Source organism: Cygnus atratus, chromosome 2, assembly GCF_013377495.2.
Source record: "Cygnus atratus isolate AKBS03 ecotype Queensland, Australia chromosome 2, CAtr_DNAZoo_HiC_assembly, whole genome shotgun sequence".
In the NCBI taxonomy this organism is placed as follows: Eukaryota; Metazoa; Chordata; class Aves; order Anseriformes; family Anatidae; genus Cygnus; species Cygnus atratus.
The window spans coordinates 61328409-61348906 of record NC_066363.1 but is presented as its reverse complement, the minus strand read 5'-3'; the positions used below and the strand labels follow the sequence as shown (position 1 = coordinate 61348906).

Genomic DNA, 20498 nt, shown 5'->3' with positions numbered 1-20498 from the left:
TATCTTTCATGTAAAGGGAAAAAGAACAAAAAGAGAAAACATGAAAAATAGCTTATTTGTAAGGATAAGAAAAGAATGGTAAGTGATCATAATGATACTGCCAGAGTAACAGATCCATGCATTGAATTTCCCAAAGCCTAAGAAAACCTATACCTTACATGGAAATCTGAAACTCAAAATCTATATTTTAAATCACTGTAATGATAGCAATAGCAAAATCCTACAAATCCTAGGCCAGCCAGGAAAGGAACATGCATTTTTTTGGAACCTGGTTCAGGCCGCTGATGCATCAGGCAACATGCTGGAAGACATGGTTCTGATACACAGTGGAATCAAAGAAAAGCTCTTATAGCTGAAACCATTACAAAGAAAAAAAAATGCAATAAAATCTGCTATATTTGATGTTTGATAAAGGGGGAAAGCTCAAAACAAATGCCAGAAATAAAGCAGCATGAAGAAATTTTGCTGGGCAGCAGTAGGAAATAAAAGATGCAACTCTGTGTCCTTAGCTATCAAAGGCAGAAAGAATGATCCCTTCAAACTTACTTAAAACTAGATATATTCTCTATACAGCTAGTGACCACAATAGATCTTGGAGCACTGAAATTTGTTGCACTTCTCCAAGTTTTGTTAGGATACAAAATTGTGCATATAAAATCAGCTTCATTTCCTTTCTTGCAGATGACAATAGAGGTGAATCCCAGTGCATCTGGAAAAACAAAGCTCACATACCTACAAATCACTGGCTCCTTGTAGAGCCACACACAAATATCATGTTGCTACCCAGTCATGTGAAAAAAAGGCTGAATTGTATAGATAATCAGAGGCAAATAAGGGGACATTTCAGTGAGCAGAGTCTTCAGATTCCAGCAACGCCATAGTAATCACAACTCTAAGACCGTCATAATCTAGGTAACAGTACCAGAAGTACAAAATTTGGGTACAAATATAGCAGAACTGGGACCACTGGTAATAAAAGTGAGAGCTACACAGGGGAGGGCATTTTACCTGGGAGACTTGTTGCAAGGGTTGTGAAAAGGAGGGTGTAAAACCAGGAAAAGGCGAAAAATGTGCAAGTCACGGGATCAGGGCTATACAGGGTCCCTGCCTGTTGGCAACCCTGCACTTGGGACAAGACAACAAACTGCTTGAGACAGGACAGCAAGTCAAACCTTTTGTTTGGACCACACCAGCCAAACTTCCTTTTGCAGTCAGGAGGACCTGCTGGTTTCCTTGTCTAAAAGGAGAACACCCAGAGGAACAGACTGAGCATACCCAGAACATGATGATACCTGCTCCAGGCCTGATGGCATCAGCAACTAACCACTGCTTTGTAAAACTATTCAGTAGCATCTTTCAGGCAGGCAGTATATTTAAAAGGCCTGCTCATGCTCAGAGATGAGATATTCAGAGGATTTGTTGCTCCTATATACACTTGTTAAAATTTGTATTTGTGGAGGACTGATCACCTTCAGTCATTTAAAACCTTAACAAAGCAAACCTACTTGCTATACTCTCATGCGAGCTTTTCAGTTCACTATGCGTCTGTTTTACAGACTGTGATCCCTGGAAAATCCGAACATTTCCTGATTTCTTACAGTTCAAAGTACTTGAATAGTTCTTCATATGACAGCGATTTCAGCCTGAAAATGTCTCAGCTAAGGATGTCTTGAAAAGGAGCAAGAACAAAACTGGTGGATCCTTTCAAAAGAAAAATCATACCACAAGAAGTTCCAAAATTATACAGTAAATAAACTTTATTTAATCTCAGCTCCTGTCAGATTACTGCTGTCGACAGTCAGATCAGCATATGATACAGTTACGTATTAACTATTTACAATTTACAGTAATGTACTTTTTCTCCAGAAAATATAAGTACAAAAGCTAGGAGTAAACAAATGAGGTACTGCAATCTGGATTTATTGTAGGCAAAAGCATATAGGAAGTGATCTTTAGCAAACAATCAGAAGATCAAATCAGAAAAGGAGTAGTCAAACAAGTGCCCAGTTCATCAGGAAAATCACCTCAACTGCTATCCATCCAAAAATGTATTGCACAATTCATTCAAAAAAATAAAAAAATAAATAGAAGAGACAAACCATTTAGTTCAACTCTTAAAAAACACCCAGTGAAATCTGTATAGAGATACAGTAGCGGGCAATTCCCTCCTAGGATAGTCTTTTCTCTCTTTTAAAAAAATAACCTTTAACACAAAATAGAAGACAGTATTCAATAGGAGAGAAAAAGGACTCATCACCAGATAACCCCTGATTAGCGTTTCTTGTCAAGGCAGTTTTAACTATATCCATGGTCCAAAGGTGGTGCTAAGCTTTGGTTCTTGCTGTTCCATTTGTGACCTTGAATAATAGCTTCTCTTCTTGTCCCCTCAAAAGGGGCAACAACGGAGATATGAACGAATTTCTAAGCAGCACTGTTATGAGACATTCTCATCACAATTTCTTCAAGATGGTCGTAGCCATGACTAGAAGAATAAAAAGATAAAAGAAATGAATAAATATTACATCACTGAAAGCAACTTAGAAGTGCTTAATACTAAAATAATAATGGAATTGTTGGTTATTGATAGGAATAGGACAGGCAAGAATTTCAGGTAAGTCAGATGACCAAATTATTAACTGATTTTGAGCAAGTAATTCCAATATTTTCAAAACAGTTGAGAAAGTGTGATTGAAAAAAAATAAAATAAACAGACCTGTAACAAAAAAGTTAAGAGTCTCACTGGAAATAGATAAGTCTACCACAATGTTGCATTTCAATCCAATGAAAAACTGGGACAAAGCTGTCCTCTCTGCATAAAGCCTGTCATCAAAATCAAAATGAACTCAAATTTTGGGGCTAGCAAAAGGCCTCATCTACCAGGAAAAGATTTATTACTTTCACAATGAAGCCAAAATCACCTTAATTTCTAAGTTTTATACATGCAAGAATATTATTCCATTTGCTGGCTAACTACTGACATGTCACAAAAATATTTGAAATAAACTAAGAAACTACAATCCAGTAATGGGGGCTGAATGGCTTCCATAAACACTGGCTTAAGTTTTGAAGCTGTAATAGGTAATTGCTGACAGTAAGTCAAAGATTATGCCTTCCTGTGAGAGCCATCAAAAATGGCTGAGAACTTTTTTATACAGCATTACAGACTGTATGTCAAGAATTTAAATTTCAGACATGCTTTCTGCAATAGTGCTGTAAATAGCTTTGTCCTATAATTGCTAACAATTCAAATATTTTCAACAGAAAGCTAGAGAAAACAGTTGCTGAAATTGTCAAGAAGTGATCAAGACTAAGAGGCAAACAGTCCAAATGCATTTTAAGTGCAATAAAATGCACTCGTTATTGTATTCAAAGTGAAAGGCTTAAGACAACACAAAATAAAAATAAAAGTGGAGACCGTGTTAGCTGAGTAGAATTTTTTTGCCTTCAAAACAAAGGTTGGCTTGTGTTGTAGGCTCTATTTACATGACTGCAAGAGAGGAATAAAGGCTGTTGGCTGCCTTGTGGTGCCTGGCAGTGGAAAGACCTAGGCTGGTCCATGCTGTGGTGGAGGTGGTGCAGGCCAGGAGCACACACTGAGCCTAGCGCTGCAGGTCAGCCAACAGCCAGCCAGCTCTGCAGATGCACTGAACCAATTCCCGGCAACTCTGCAAAGCTTTTCAGTTGCAAAGGATGAAAAGAAAAGTTATGCTGGCCACATCCTACAAAATCCATCTGAAGAGTTTCTTAAGTAAAGCCAGCAGGACCAGGGAGGTGATTGTCCCCTTGTATTCTGCTCTGGTGAGGCCGCACCTCGAGTACTGTGTTCAGTTTTGGGCTGCTCGCTACAAGAAGGACATGGAGGCCCTGAAGCATGTCCAGAGAAGGGCAACGAAGCTGGTGAGGGGCCTGGAGCACAAGTCATATGAGGAGCGGCTGAGGGAACTGGGATTGTTCAGTCTGGAGAAAAGGAGGCTCAGGGAAGACCTTATTGCTCTCTACAGCTACCTGAAAGGATGTTCTGAGGAGCTGGGGGTCAGCCTCTTCTCACAGATAACTAGTGGTAGGACTAGAGGGAATGGCCTCAAGTTGAGCCAGGGGAGGTTCAGGTTGGAAATGAGGAGACATTTCTTCTCAGAAAGAGCAGCCAGGCATTGGAACGGGTTGCCCAGGGAGGTGGTGGAGTCACTGTCCCTGGGGGTGTTCAAAGAAAGGTTGGACGTGGTACATAGGGACATGGTTTAGTGGGTGACATTAGTGGTAGGGTGATGGTTGGACCAGATGATCTTGGAGGTCTTTTACAACCTTAATGATTCTATGATTATGCACCACTAACAACTCAAAAAGTAATCCTGGCCAGTGCAGAAAGCACTACCTGTTACTTGCATGTTCTCGACCACTACTGTGCTCATGTTGCTTGTTTAGCAAGGCTAGTCAGATGCAACCTTTATCTTTAGACCTAAATCAGCTGTTGCTTTTCTGTAACACTACAATTAGTTCTGCAGTTCACTCATGAAAATAGGTAAATGAAACCTTCAAAAAAAAAGGACAATAAACTGAAAGCATAAAGCTCCACAAACTGTTCTCCCTAATCTTGCTGCTCTCTCTGCTCTTGATGCCAAGCCAAAGCTCTGATTCAGAAAGGTACTGATGTTTAAAAGTAATCATACCTAATTCCTCTACAGAGAATGTTTCACTTATCTTTTTTCAAATAATCAATTCTCTTATTCATAAGATGTAAAAATTCATTTAAAGCAGTACAGGCTCTTTCAGAATCTGACTTATCTATTTGCCTATTTTCAAAAAAAAAAAAGAAATCAGAAAGTGAATAAAGACAAAACAAAGCCAAGTACAGTAAAATTTAATATTACATATCATTTAAAATCTGATTTTTCCCCTATAATTGAGAGTTTTGAACCTCAATCAACATTTCAAGTTATTCTTATACCTTAAAAAGATTGGTTTTGAATCAGCATTCCCCCTTTTCAATCTTGGCTTTGTAAAGCAAAACATGATTAAAAGTAGAACAAAGTTTATCATACACTTACAGGACAAAAACGTTTGAAAATGTTTTTAACGAACAAAAGCATGCAAGAAAAAAAAAGAGAAGAATGATTACTGTCATACTACGGGTTTCATCTCCAAATAAAACAAGTATGTATTAGTCTTCACTCACCCACATGCTAACTAAGCACAGACTGATGGAATATTCAGAAGATACCACTGCGAGGTGAGGCAAACTACAAAGCCAGGAAGAAAACAGCTTATTGGACTACGTGGTTAATAGTGTAGGTAAGAACTCTGTGGACATCTACTGCTTACAAATGAGATTGCCGCAGTTAGACTATGATATTATGTAGTTAAAAAAAAAAAAACAGATTAGTGATACAGATATATTGGTCTAATATATGTTTATTTACCTTGAAATTTGTTAAAGTTTTCAATAGAAACCTCTTAAACATATGCCCACTGTTTAAGAAAGACCCACCCAGACGTTAAAAGGGTAAGTACTCATAGACACTTCCTAACATACGCATGTTTATTCTTTCTCAGTAGCACAGATAATTAGCAATTTACACATTAAAATTAGTTATAAACCTTTTGGCTATAAATGAACATACAAAAACAACTAAGCTTTATGTTAAAAAAGCACATTCATGTTGTAAGCTTAGACAGTTATTACTCATGAGAACTAAATACTCGGTATTTTCAAATACCAACATCATGCTGGTATTATGTGGAGAAACACTATGATCATGTTAGTAAATGTCAGCAAGCAAACCAACCCCAAACATATCTCTTAATAGAATAATTTATGACAACTGCTCCACTCTTTTTAGTCTTTAACAGAATTACAAAAGACTTGTCAGAAATATTAATTTATCCTTCAGTAAACAAACACTTAACTTTGAAATTGAAAAAAAATTACTAAGTCTTTCATTAGTTGCACGCATAACATGCCCTAATATTTGAGTTTCTGTTAGATGTCTAACTTTATCTTTGTGGACTTGGAAAGGAGAAAAACTGATAGGCTAGATCTGAGCCAAGAAGGGACTGCTATGTGAAACCCAAGAAGTTTTGATCAGGACATTACGTTCTTTCAATTATGATATCCTTAACAATCAAAGCACTTGCAGTCTGCAAAGTAATTCAAAGTATGTTCTAGCCACAATTTAAACCCAAGGACCAAAACTTGTTGAATGAATTCAAGTTGCAACTTCTCATACTAAAGAAAATTTTCAAGTGTCTGTTTTAGGAAGACCAGGTTTCAAATACCAAAAAGCTGGAGGGACCGAAAAATATGGTCCATCTGTCTAACCTCACTTTTAACCAACTCAAAAATACTTCTAAAAAGTATTACTGGAGCTTGCCAAAAGAAAAGTGTGTCTTAAGAAAGCAATAACTATATTTTGTCGTGTTATTTCCGAAGCAAGAATAGTGTTAATTTCAAATAATACGGCAGAGGTGAAAGTGGTTTAAACGAGAGCTTCCTGACACCATGTTTGGGATGCACAAGACTTACTAGAGCTGTACTATTAACAGCATTTACATCATTTCAAAAGTATATTGAACACTTAAGATAGCAAGACAATCAAGGCTACAAGTATACAGGAAAATGTTGAAGTATCAAACACTTCCCTCATTTGATACTTCAAGCAGATGAAATGGTATTTTTCTACATCCGAATTTTAATGCAACTACAACATGTAGTAGCATTATGTAAATTGCAACTACAAGTGAAAACGTTCACTATTTTTTTTTCCAATTCTGTTCCTAAAAGTGTTAAATATATACAAAAGGCCCGTGAGAAAACCGGAATTTTGTTCTCTCATTTTAATTCCTAAATATTTTACTCATTGACCCACAAAGAGGTGGATCACAATGTCGACTTCAGATACAATGTAGAAAGAGTATTACTGCAGTTTTTGTCTTAATGAAAAATACCTCCACTACATAAAGTAGTAAGAGTAGACCAAAGAAATGTTTATGCTCCTGTATTCCTCTCTTTGTGCTCTGCTTCTCAATTTCAAATTCACCTTCCTGGTAAATACCATTCCATTCTATCCCTCACAAAATTTGTGGCGGGGGGGCACAAATAATACCAAAAACAACAACAACAAAAGCAGTCTTTATTTAGGGTCAATTAAAAAGAATCATTCTCTATTCAGTGTTCAACCAATTTTATTCTCTAATGCATGTATCTTGCATCTATCTATGCAGATTAATTGTCATCATTTTACTTCATCCCTCACAGTTGTGCAAGATCCAATATTGCTACAGTACTGCTGAGTGTTACTCAGCACTGATGGCAAGACAGAGTTGGAGAAAGGGTTTCTGTGCTCTGTTACCAAAGTGCCTAAGATTGTTATTTTGATCTGTCCTTACTGAGAGTGAACCTGACATATTTTGATGTTAAGTACAAAAAAATAATAATTAAAAAAAAAACAACTTATTAGGATACTGACATAAAACTAACCTAAATGTATATATTTCACTTCAATCATGCATATCCCAGATGAGTGAGCTAATCAGTTTTCTATTCTACAAGCAAACATTGCTCTTGCTTTTGTCAGAAATTTTATCCTAGGGCTGTAAAAAAAAAAATAATCTTTTTTTTCATAAAAACTGCTATGAATCCACAGAAACTTCTGAGTTTAAGAAACATGAATTTTCTCTCGGATTACTTTTTCAGTATGAAAACTGATCTGCAGAATAGTAGCAGTGACTGAACTTGCTTTGCTCTGTTGTACCACAGCTTTCACAAATATGTTTTAACCAGTGATATGAAATTCTAGCTAAGAAAATATGCTTGGTCTTACCCCCCGCCCCCCCCTTTTGCTATAAACTCAAACCTACTGCCAGAATATGACATTCCACTGAAGAAGAAAAAGAGGAGGAGATAAGTTCTCTTGAATAAGCAAAGGGAGAAAGGGAGACCTAAAGAAAGCTTCCAACTTCTTATTCTTGCTACCTCATCTCTTTTGCATAACTACACTTTGCTTACACAACTTACCAATGGTCGAGCATCTTCTCGTTCTAGTATCTTCTGAGTCTGATCAGCTGGGAACTTCAGAACTGTTGTTATAACCTTGGCCATTGTCTAAAAGGAAACAGATCATCTATAATCAATTTCATGTGCCCTAAAATGCTTTGTAATATTTTAAAAAGCATTTCACTTCAGAATACTGGATGCTATTTTTAGTAATGTCAACAGAAAACATATTGAAAGGAGTAAGATATAAATGTGAGATTCACATCATATGTGCATGACATCATACATTATGTGAATTACATGGAAACCATGAAGAGTCTTCATTTCACGTTGTCACAAACTGCAGCTACTTTAATATGACGTCAGCTCCATTGTATCTACTTAAAATCCATTAATGAAGAAATCACAATCATACTGTTGCAAATCCTGCTCCTACCACATTTCGTCCTTATATGGCGCTCCTGGAAAGCACATTTGAGGCACACTGCACCTGAAAGAGTCCTTATGAATCCAACTATATTCCTATCATTCAAATATTTTGTAAAGAAACACAAAGAAATGAAACACTGAGAAAGCAGATCCAAATGTGAGACATGGAACAGCAGTTGTCTAAATATTTTTAGCGGGTACACAGAATGTCATATTTAAATAGTAAATCATTTAGATAGCCTCAGATGGAGTATGTCAAAATGTCAAACCTTTGTGCAAAACAAGCGATGATTATTTCTCTTTTAAAAACAGATTAGCGGGAACAAAAAATTCCAAAAGGCACAAAACAAGGTTCTGCTGACTTTTACAAGAAAGGTCAAAGCAATAACCACAGTGCAGCTTAAACAGAAGGTGACTGCTACGAAAGCAGTAACTGCAGCTCTTCAAGAATGTGGGTGAGATAAGATTGCTGCTCTGGAGGTCTACTGTTTATTACCAGCCTCACATGTGGAGTGAAGAGGGAGACTGCAGCAACAAAGCAGCCGCATGACAAAAATGACCACAGCTAAAATCAATAGGTAACTCCTGATTTGCAACAACTGTTTCTGTATATCATTAACTAGGGATAAAAATGAAAAGAAAAAAAAATAGTCCTGTTGACCACTTTCAGTTCAAAAGCCTTCATTCTGACAAACAAATAGTTCCCATAATTTAGAAGTGCCTCTACTGCAGTACCCAGATGCACAGAGGAACATGCTCAGTGTCACAAACTGACATCATGCTTTTCTGACTTCATTTATAAAAAACTTCATCACAATTATCTAGGACCGAAAGAAAGCACCGAGCTTAGAATCTATTCCTTACGACACCTTACAACAGAGCTACCAAGAAAACCCTCTCAACAGTTTTCTACAGGACACAATGGCATGCAAACATTAACAAAAAATCTACAAACACAGCAAATACTGCATGAAAGCACAGATGCTTTAGACGCTATCTAAAACCTTATTTCCTGTAAACGTGCGTTTTGTAATTCACCACTATCAATCACTTGAAATTTTCCAAGCTCTTGAAGCCACAAGGGAGATTCTAAAACAGAATTATTCAATACTATTCACAGTTGCACAGTTATTTCTCAAGCAGTCTATTTCACTATAATAGAAACAAAATCTAGTAACTCTAAGTGTGAATACCTACACATATTTTACGGTGCAAGCATCTCCATATCTACCTACTGATAGACCCTTAGCTTTAACAAATACAATATCCAGTCTTATTATAAGAGATTCTACCTTGTGTCCCCATTTCTTTTTCTGAGGTCTATATATTTGGGTAGGCGATCTCCATAAAAAATACTGTTACAATGATATCCATCAGTCTCTCTATGATTTGAGAGGGACTGGTCAAAGGTAGACTCTTCAAAAATCACAACTGACTTCTATAGAAATATCCCGTTATTCCACAATGCACAAAAGTGTGTCCGGGTGCCAAAAAAAGATCTGCATGAATTTTTCATCTCTGCTGGAGAGCAGCAAAGCCCAAAGCAAATCTAACAGAACACACTTCCACTCTATTCCATTCTCCCCTGTATGGAGCAGATCAAAACACATTTATTATACACATACAACACTCAGACTGACTTTCAGACCTCAAAACAGACTCCAAACAGCATAATGAAGTTACAAGTAGAAGGATCTGCCAAAACGGTTCTCTAGGAATTCTGCAAGACTTAATATTAAGTGTGCAGGAGAGCTGGACAGTTCAGCTGTTCGCATGGCTGTAGAAAATGTAGTTTTATTGAACCTAACGGTTTGTGCCATGTATCTCCAAATTCAGATATTCTCAACAAGTTGCCAGCTTTTTCTAAGCATGCCATCTCATTTCATTTCATCGGACCTGCCAAGGAAGAGGGAAACAAACAAACAAACAAGATGGGCTGCAGGGAAGGACAACAAAAAACCCCAAAGATACGTGTATACACTGGTCAAACAGTTTATGACTGCGACAGGTTGCAGGTTATACAGATTATACATCATGATTGTAATTCCTGAGTGTTAGTTAGTCTCCAGCACTTCAAGACAAGTGAGGTACTCGTTCATCACTCTGCTAGATACAATTCCAGAATCATGTATCAGGCCACATTGATGGCAAACTGTCCTGTATAGTTACACAGCTTCTGCTGAACTTCTCTCAAAGAAGAACAAATCATGCCCATTGAGATCGCTGATTTCACTGCTAAACCACCTTTGAGACATGGAGTATTTATTTGTACTCCAGAAGGATACCCTGCACAATGATCTGGGGAAGAGACACGTCTTACAAGAGAAAACTAAAAAAAACTGCCTCGCCTAGTCCCGGAAAACCAAGACTAGGAGGAGGGTACGTCTGCACCAAAGAGGTGTATCTCAGTAGAGATCTTTTAACTCAAGGACTCTGTTGAGAATTTAAATAAATGCTTATCAATGCTTTATGAACACATTCAGACTATATATTTAAACATTTTATCAATCACATCACCATTGCTCATGGTTCTCCAATTAGCACAGCAGGAAGAAACCAAACAGCTTTCAAGACATAGTTCAGTAAATAAGACAAAACACAATCCTCAGGAGAACAGACACTTAGCTCACTTCTACTAGTCACATGTCTAATGGTTGAACAACAAGCACATGGTATCAGCTTGTAAATACTATTTAAGGCAAAAGTGAAGAAACCATCAAAATACCTTCATATTTGAATTAGTAAAATGTTAGCTTTCATTCCATTTAAATTTTCCATTAGCAAATGCCAGTACAACTACAGTCTTGATCAGGACTAGACAATATAAGAAATGTTTCCCTTTTTTGCAATATGTAAGAACATTTATCTTCACATAAATACTGCTAAGAGGTAATCATATTAGTATAAACACACAACAGAGAGGAATACAATCACATTCAGTTTGAATAAGCTTGTCATTCTCCATCACTTATCTAAATCTAATTTCCCAAAGCTAAAATTTGTAGTGCTTTGAAAGTAAGTTCTTCTGCTTGTTTGAATTAAATGCATTTCCCCATTCAATTATATCTACTTTAAAACAATGCCTTCTAAAGTTATTGCAGGAACTAAATTTCCATCTTTTTTTTCCCCCACCCCCCCCACTACTCATCTGCTTTTAGGAGCCTGTGTGTGGAAATGTCGTATGGCACCTTCTGGTTAAATACAGTGTATTCTCCAGGGCAAATAAATATATATATTTATTAATATTTGCTTACGTTATGTATTTACTCTTATATGAAAGATATATATAAGATGGATATATCTTTTCATCTAAGCAACTGAAAGAATGGCAGAAGAGACCTAAAATCAATTTACTTTAGCATGTTTGTTGCTGTTATTGAACAAGTCAGCTGCAAATTTTAGTATGTCCCTGCTGAAAAGGAAAATAAAATCAGTTTTATTTTCCAAAGTTTTGAGGCATGTACAGTAATATTTTGAAGCCCAATAAGAAACAGCATTAATGAGTGACAGAAGAGGTTTCAAATTAGGTTTCCTTGAATGCAACTTTGCTACTTGCATCAGCTATCTGCAAGAGTCATCCACTGATGTCTCAAGGGTTGGGCGAAATTGAAGCATTGCTGACAAATTCTTTTTAAACATTCTCTCTTGTCTATGTCCCTCACAATTCAAAAACATAACATCCATCAACGTACATGTTTTTCTTTAATGATTTCAATCAGATGCTATTAAAGTAAGAGAGCCGTCCAATGAGCCACAGGCTTGTGAAGAGAAGCTAATACTTTTTTTTTTTTGAGCTGGCATTTATATTTTTAATAAAAATGGAGTTAATATCAAAGTAAGGAAAGGGATAAAAAGAAAAAGAAAGAGGGATCCCATAAGGACAAGAAGTCTCGCATAGACCAAGTTTTATTCTGTACAGAGCACAATGAGAACAAACCTAATTAACACACAAACCTGCCTAAAATCTCTCTGCTTAATAGTAGTCCAAGCTGAAAGAAGTACTACAAAGAATGGAAAATCTCCAGGGAGGAAAAAAAAATACATTCATCCAAACAGCATCTATCATCCAAGAAAAATGTTTGTGTTATGACATACCTCTTTTGAACCTGGTCAATCTCTAAGCATCAGTATTGTTTGTTATAAGCTAGTAAAATCCCAACTTAGGAATGATTTCACAAGCGTGTCAGCATCCAATAAGAGCCTACTGTGCAGCTTTTCACTGCTTTTAAAAGCAAATTAATACTTTCTAGAGAAGGTATACAGATTTGGGAGCCTTATAAAACATCTTTAAGGAACAATTAAAGAAGTATTTCACTATCTTCAGAGCTACTAACAAGCTGTTATTTAATGCAACTCTTACTTATCCTGTTTGTGTCAAGATGACATCAAAAGAGTACTTCTGCTAATATAATGCATACCAGCATTCAAAGTACACTAAGTTTGACTGACAATAGGGCTTTTGCTAGTAAAACCATACCTACCTATTGAGGTTTTAGTATCCATAAGTATCTTGGTGAGAGATTTGATACTCCCTCCCTTTCCCTCCCCAGTCTTCTCCCCTTTGTTTCCCCTATGCTTCATCTCAGCATGCTGATGAAGTTTGTGAAGATACGGACCGTGCCTCTTTGGGTGGAAAAAAAAAGCTTGTTGAATCCAGTGACAGTAACAGACAACATGTGATGAATCACAAACACATGGTGTTTCAAATCTGTACAGCAAAGGAGCTCAACTTCATTTTAACCCAAATCACATGTCCCTGTATACAAGTTTCCATACCTTAGTCTCACGACCCATCATATATTCAAAGAGCACTTTCCTCAAGTATTCAAATTCAGTAGGCTCTCCAAAGAGAGAAACATCAGTACGGTGAAGGTTTCCATCTGTGTCAACAAAAGAGTATATTTATACTGAGAGTCACTGACAACAGTCTAAGTTACTCTTAGCCAGAAAGTGACTGGAATAAAATGTAATCAACTAAGAAACACCGTAGTAGTGACCATAATTATGCCAAATGCCTAAAACTTACTGAGAGCAATTTACCAAAACTTAAAATAGAATGGATCGGCACATTTACTTCAATAGACTTTACAATATGCTACTCCTGAAATTTCGTTTCTTAAATGAAAATCTGTGCATCTTTACTTCTTTACTCATAACAGAGGCACTTAAAATGTTTTTGCTTAGATTGTGTTGTTTTTCTTGACTATGAGTTAATTTCAATGTTATGTCAATTCATCTGAATTCAGACATTACATGTATTTAGGTTTTAGAGTAAATGCAGAAAAGATGAACTGATATAATAGAGATTCTGAATTTAAGATAGTCAAACAAGTCTACTTAGTCCTGACAGGCCTCAATTTCTGATTTTCTTGTTTGTTTGTAAAAATGCTTTACTTTAAAAGGATGGAAGAACAGCAGTAGCGAAATAGTTGAAAAGCAGATGTAAGAAAAATTGAAATAATTGCAAGTGTTAATATTTTTTCCAGTAAAATACTTTTGATCTGTGTTAGCTATAGGGTTATCAAGGAACCTGTAGAACTGTAGTACGAGACCAAGAGACAAGCTTTAGCTATCTCACAAACTACACATAAGGCAGGAGATAGAGGATACATATGAAGAAACAAAAAGGAGTACACCAACCTATGACTACGACTCTTTACAGGAGTGTTCTTAACAAATACGGAACAAATATGGACTTGTGTTCTGGAACACAAGTCCTATGAGGAGCAGCTGCGGAAACTGGGGTTGTTTAGTCTAGAGAAGAGGAGGCTCAGGGAAGACCTTATTGCTCTCTATAATTTCCTGAAAGGAAGGTGTTGGGGAGCTGGGGGTCGGTCTCTTCTCACAGGTAACTAGTAATAGGACTAGAGGGAATGGCCTCAAGTTGCACCAGGCGAGGGTTAGGTTGGAAATCAGGAGACATTTCTTCTCAGAAAGAGCAGTCAGGCATTGGAACGGGTTGCCCAGGGAAGTGGCGGCGTTGCCATCCCTGGGGGTGTTTAAGGAAAAGTTGGACCTGGCACTCAGGGACAAAGTTTAGTGGGTGATACTGGTGGTAGGGTGATGGTTGGACCAGATGATCTTGGAGGTCTTTTCCAACCTTAATGATTCTATGAAATATGAGATAATATTACTGTGATCAAGATGTCAGGACAAATCTTGCAGATCACAGAAAGATCTGTGAGATCTAGTATTTGTATTGTTAAGATTTTTAAAGAGTCATAAACATATATTAATTCAACAAGACAAATAATTCCCCTCCATCCCATTTTTACTGACACTGCCTACATCACTCCCGCTGGGGATACAGAAAGCTTAAGAACTTTGATAAAGTGCTCTTGTAACTGTAAGACATAAAAACAGGCATCAAACAAAATGCTACATGATTTGCTCTTCTGAAATCACACACCAACTCTATTAAAACAGAAAAGAAAACAGGGACAAGATGTCATAAAAACATTTTAAGATTGTTTCAGAAAGACTGATATTTTAATAAGTACTCTAAAACAAAGGGTATTTTTCAAACAAAGAAAAAGCTTATGTGAAGGAAACTGCGTATTTACCTCTATATGGTGTTCCAACTGATGTGACATAAACATTCTTCTCAAAATTTTTCAGCTGGTCTTCCAGTACGTGAATCTAAACAGAGAACAGTCAAGATGAGAACTGGTGCTTTCGAGAAGCTAAAATTAAGCATAAGAACTTTCAGCTAAATATCATGACATTCTATTAAAGCAAAATGCATTTGCTCTTTAATGAACGCAAATATTAAAAAAATGTTATTAAAAACTGTGCCTAACTACCTAAGAAAAAGTTTGTACTTATATACACGAGAGTATCTACAGCTAATTTTATGAATATATACATATATACCTATACAGACATGATACACACGTGTATTTCATACACAAACACATAAGAGGGTTGTGGGTTTTTTTTTGCCTAACATCAAAAAATATTTGCTTTACAAAAAGAGGAGAACCATAATTTTATGAAGTATTTTGTTATGTTTTTCATTGTGCAAACATCTTTGATAACTTGCATCACAAACATTTGGTATTTTCATAGATACAGGATAGAGGAATACTTTGAAAAAGTACACAGATCTTCTGACAGTATGACTCAAAACTATTTTACATGCATGTTAGTTTCATACTTCCTGTGTGGAGATGTAATACATCGTCATTTGAAAAGAAAAAAACATTAATATTGCAAATACAAGTCAAAAAGAATACTTTTTTCCCTCATTCAAACCTTTACCTGCTCTTTGAGCTCCTGCTCTTTCAACTTTGAATCATTGACTAGTGTTGTCTTCTGTGCCAGCTGTGCCTGAAAGAACAGCCACATACAGAAATAAACTACTGAAGATATGATAGGTAACTTTTCAATAAACTTTCACCTTTTAATTAATACACAGAAACGTAAGAGTATTCCTAGTTTCAAGTTGCTGTGACACAGCACTATCTAGAAAGCAAAAATCTTTAAATTCAACTTACCTTAAGTTCTGCTATTGTCACCTAGAACAACAACAACAAAATTAGATGAAAATGCAAATAAGAAAAAAAATGAATATATCATTCACTGTATACAGGCTAAAAAATAAAAGACATCAACTCACTGATTAACTGATGATAATAAAAACTGAAATTACCCAATCATAAATACAAAAATAATTGCTAAACAGTATTTATGGGGTGAATTATTTGCACACGTACTGTGTGGATTGCACAAATCCCTGTATGGATTTGTATGCTTATGCTCAGGTATGTCCACATCCCTGTCCAGATTTCTCATCTAGCTCTGTAAAGCTGCAAATACACGTTATTGTGTAACAAAATTAGTTTCAGAAAAACGTATCAAGGACAAGTCATGGAAAAATTAAGAAAGGCAAGGAAATATAACATGAACAACAATTCTTGATTTCAATGCACTTCTGAGTAGAACTGAGAAATATATCAAATACCATCACTGGTACATAGATTTGATGTAAGTTTCATGTCCTATCAGTGAATATGTAATTTTGATGATTAATGTATGATATTAAATGACTGCATGTATTTACGGTAGACTTCCACAACAAAGTCAGTAGTGAAACACAGTTAATGGAGAAGTCCTAAAGGCAAAAAATTCAAATACAAGTATTTCTCAGAATCATGGTTAGAGTTTAGAGGTCCATTAAGAATCTTCCTCCATACAAGATTATGCTAGATTATCATCAGCAGGGATTATATTTATTATGTATTATATTTATAATATAATATTATATAATATATTTTATAATATAATATTATATATTTTATAATATTATATAATATATATTATATATATATATATATATATATATATACACATATATATATACATATACACACCGTTTCCCACAACATTCTCCTCAAGAAACTGGCTGCTCGTGGCTTGAACTGGCGTACGCTTCATTGGGTTAAAAACTGGCTGGATAGCCGGGCCCAAGGAGTTGTGGTGAATGGAGTCAAAACCAGGTGGAGGCCGGTCACTAGTGGCGTCCCCCAGGGCTCAGTACTGGGGCCAGTCCTCTTTAATATCTTTATTGATGATCTGGATGAGGGGATCGAGTGCACCCTCAGTAAGTTTGCAGAGTGCACCCTCAGTAAGTTTGCAGATGACACCAAGTTAGGTGCCTGTGTCGATCTGCTCAAGGGTAGGAAGGCTCTGCAGGAGGATCTGGATAGGCTGGACCGATGGGCTGAGGTCAACTGTATGAAGTTCAACAAGGCCAAGTGCCGGGTCCTGCACCTGGGGCGCAACAACCCCAAGCAGAGCTACAGGCTGGGAGATGAGTGGCTGGAAAGCTGCCTGGCAGAGAAGGACCTGGGAGCATTGGTTGATAGTCAGCTGAATATGAGCCAGCAGTGTGCTCAGGTGGCCAAGAAGGCCAACAGCATCCTGGCTTGTATAAGAAACAGTGTGGCCAGCAGGTCGAGGGAAGTGATTGTCCCCCTGTACTCGGCTCTGGTGAGGCCGCACCTCGAGTACTGTGTTCAGTTTTGGGCCCCTCACTACAAGAAGGACGTCGAGGTGCTCGAGCGAGTCCAGAGAAGGGCAACGAAGCTGGTGAGGGGTCTGGAGAACAAGTCTTACGAGGAGCGGCTGAGGGAGCTGGGGTTGTTCAGCCTGGAGAAGAGGAGGCTCAGGGGAGACCTCATCGCTCTCTATAGGTACCTTAAAGGAGGCTGTAGAGAGGTGGGGGTTGGTCTATTCTCCCACGTGCCTGGTGACAGGACGAGGGGGAATGGGCTGAAGTTGCGCCTGGGGAGGTTTAGGTTCAATATTACGAAAAACTTCTTTACCGAAAGGGTTGTTAGGCATTGGAATGGGCTGCCCAGGGAAGTGGTTGAGTCACCATCCCTGGAGGTCTTTAAGAGACGTTTAGATGTTGAGCTTAGTGATATGGTTTACTGAAGGACTTGTTAGTGTTAGGTCAGAGGTTGGACTAGGTGATCTTGGAGGTCTCTTCCAAGCTAGACGATTCTGTGATTCTGTATGATTAAAATTTCTTTTGCTTTTTGTATTATGAGAACATTCATTTCATGGAATACTTAATAACAGTAATATAAAGGGTGTTGTAAGTGTACAACAGGGGACAAACATTAGGAGTTGTATTATCTCCTGTCAAAACTAAGAACAGTGAGGTTATCTGTACTGTAAGTTTGTAGTGTCAAATACTTTTAGTGCTTGTTATAAATATATAATATATAACAACACAATAGTATAATGATGTAATAATATAAATATTTTTGTACTTGTTATCAAAATGAAAACTAATAATAAGGCTAAAATGAATTTTCTGATCAATGACAACACCTCATATACTTTTCTTCTTCTCAATGTAATAACAGGAAGTATTTTTATCCATCATAGAATTCCACAAACTAAAATCTGTTTTCAGAAAGACAAAAAAGCATGCGCCCAACTCTTCCTTCAACAAAGGGTTCTCTGTCCACACCTGATGTATTCAAAGGACTATTTCAATGCAGTTTGGAATTTCAATTCAAAAAAATTACATTAAAAATGACATAATGCAATATCCTTTCGTTCTAAAAGGGCGTCCAGTAAAATCAACATAAAAAAAGGAGACACTAAAGACAAAAGAAAACCCATCCCAATAATTAAAAAAAAAGTTTTTTTTTCCATATATATATTAAAAAGGGTAGCATCAAATACTGCAGATTCAAAGGAGGCTCACTTTGGACAAAGTTAACATCTAAAAGAACAAACTGTATGAGAAAGTGAAGGCCAGGTATACAAATAAAATCCAATTAAGAGCAAACTGTAGAATTTTATGAAGACTAAACATTTCACACTTAGAGATATAACAGTAAACATTAATGCCAGCTCACATTTTCATGGTTTCGATGCTCCTCTTCTGCCATCCTTTGCTTGTATTCCTTTTCCAATTCTTCTAACTGTGCCTGCAACTCATGAACTTTTGCTGTCATTTCTTCTTCACGAGCCTTCAAAATACAGGACAAAATACTGGTTATACAATTAATCATCAGCTAACCACTCAAGACCTAATGTCAACGGACTGAATGCAATCAAAGAGTTATGCCATACACAGAACAGAGTATGTCTGAAATTCAGTCTAAGGGCTAGTTATACTACAGGACTTTGAAAGAGCACGGAACAACCACAGGAGCTTAACAAGATTTTGCAGGCCTTCAACAATTCAGATTACATAGGATTACAGATATCTTTTTGAAAATTACAAAAAAGAGCTATTTTTCTCTGGCACTATGACAGTGTTTGAGTGTAATCCAGTGTACTGCTGGAGAGATTGTGCTTGCTCGTATGACCTTTATGAATGGGACACATAATGATACAGAATTGTCTCTTATACTCTGGAAGTGACAAGAACTTGAACCCTTTTCTCACCAACTCTCCCAAGGATGTTCCTAAAGCATTTTATTTAGTTTATTTATTTATTTATTTATTTTTACAGAAACAGCAACCTCCTGTTCACTGAGGTGGTTGGGGAGGGGGCACTGGGCAGCATGGAGGGAAGAAGCAGTGGCAAGAATGGTAAAGAAGGAACAAACATTCCTGTATGTTTTTATGACAGCAAAATGAGTAGATTTATAGGAGAAAATAGGATGATCTAATTCCTAGCAATTTAATCCAACTATTTAGCACTTTGCAAAAATAAGTATTTTTTTTAAATATATTCCTTCTGGCCTTTTTGTGAGATAACATGTTAGGAAGCTTAAGAAATAGAATTTCTACTCAAACTGCAGATCTCCATTGCTGAGCTAAATTAAAGCTTCAGCTTCATTCACACAAACCAGGCATGGCAGTGAGCTGCCTGTTCCGATATGCACCAGATCAAATTTATGCAATTAATCAACTGTTACCAAGCACTGCTGATCAAAATTTTTCATTCCATGCAAAATCTCTGGAGTACAAACTATACTGATACAAAATATTCACTGGAAAAGTAACTGGAGAACTAGCAGGCTGGTCCAGCTTTAACAGATTTAGTGTAAGCCGTAAGTAAAAAACAATTATTTCCCTGTAGGGCCACTTTGTATTCTGCTTAAGAATAAGCATCCTCCCCACATTGACTAAGCTGAAAACACACATCACCACAAAACACATTAAAAAAAAAAAAAAAGATAGTGAATGGGAAGTCATGGTACCTGAGGAAGTTTTACAGCCTAGAAGTTTTAAGAATATCCACCTTAAAAACATGGCTCAAACATCATGACCCCCCCCACATTATTTTTTCTTCACGTGACTTGTGTCCTCAAAAATACATCAACAATTAAACTTTTCTACAGTTTCTTTTATAGATAGTTATACTGTTCTAGTTAAAAACTCTCAAAACGTAGTATATTCAGTTGTTTCTTTTTTTTTTAAACTAAGAACCTAAATTCTTACATTTTCTAGACTACTGTCGATTCAGATAAATCAAAATTGCATGCACATCATTCTTAGTCATAGCAGGTAGCTGAAATGCAAAAAAGAAACTCAACTCAAAAAGTCGAATAACACTTCTGTAAAAGGGACCTACCTGTAAGACGTTATTTGTATAAGCCCCTGAATA

The 20498-nt window shown here is 36.7% G+C and overlaps 1 protein-coding gene across 7 annotated transcripts in view; it reads right to left on the bottom strand.

Moving 5' to 3' along the window:
- Positions 1 to 1749: 1749 nt before the first annotated feature.
- Positions 1750 to 20498, bottom strand: part of GOLGA4 (golgin A4) — a 63849-nt gene continuing 45100 nt past the window's right edge. For 4 of the 7 annotated variants that reach the window (XM_035552500.2, XM_035552505.2, XM_035552506.2 and 1 more), the window contains 8 exons: positions 18796 to 18909; positions 15916 to 15936; positions 15680 to 15748; positions 14983 to 15058; positions 13196 to 13299; positions 8012 to 8098; positions 5174 to 5237; positions 1750 to 2482 (listed from right to left, as the gene is read on the bottom strand). In XM_035552500.2, coding sequence (XP_035408393.1) covers positions 5208 to 5237; positions 8012 to 8098; positions 13196 to 13299; positions 14983 to 15058; positions 15680 to 15748; positions 15916 to 15936; positions 18796 to 18909 — 501 coding nt within the window. In that variant the 3' untranslated portion in view covers positions 1750 to 2482; positions 5174 to 5207. The remainder of the gene's footprint in view (positions 2483 to 5173; positions 5238 to 8011; positions 8099 to 13195; positions 13300 to 14982; positions 15059 to 15679; positions 15749 to 15915; positions 15937 to 18795; positions 18910 to 20498) is intronic. The other 3 variants (XM_035552501.2, XM_035552502.2, XM_035552503.2) reach the window with 3 other exon arrangements.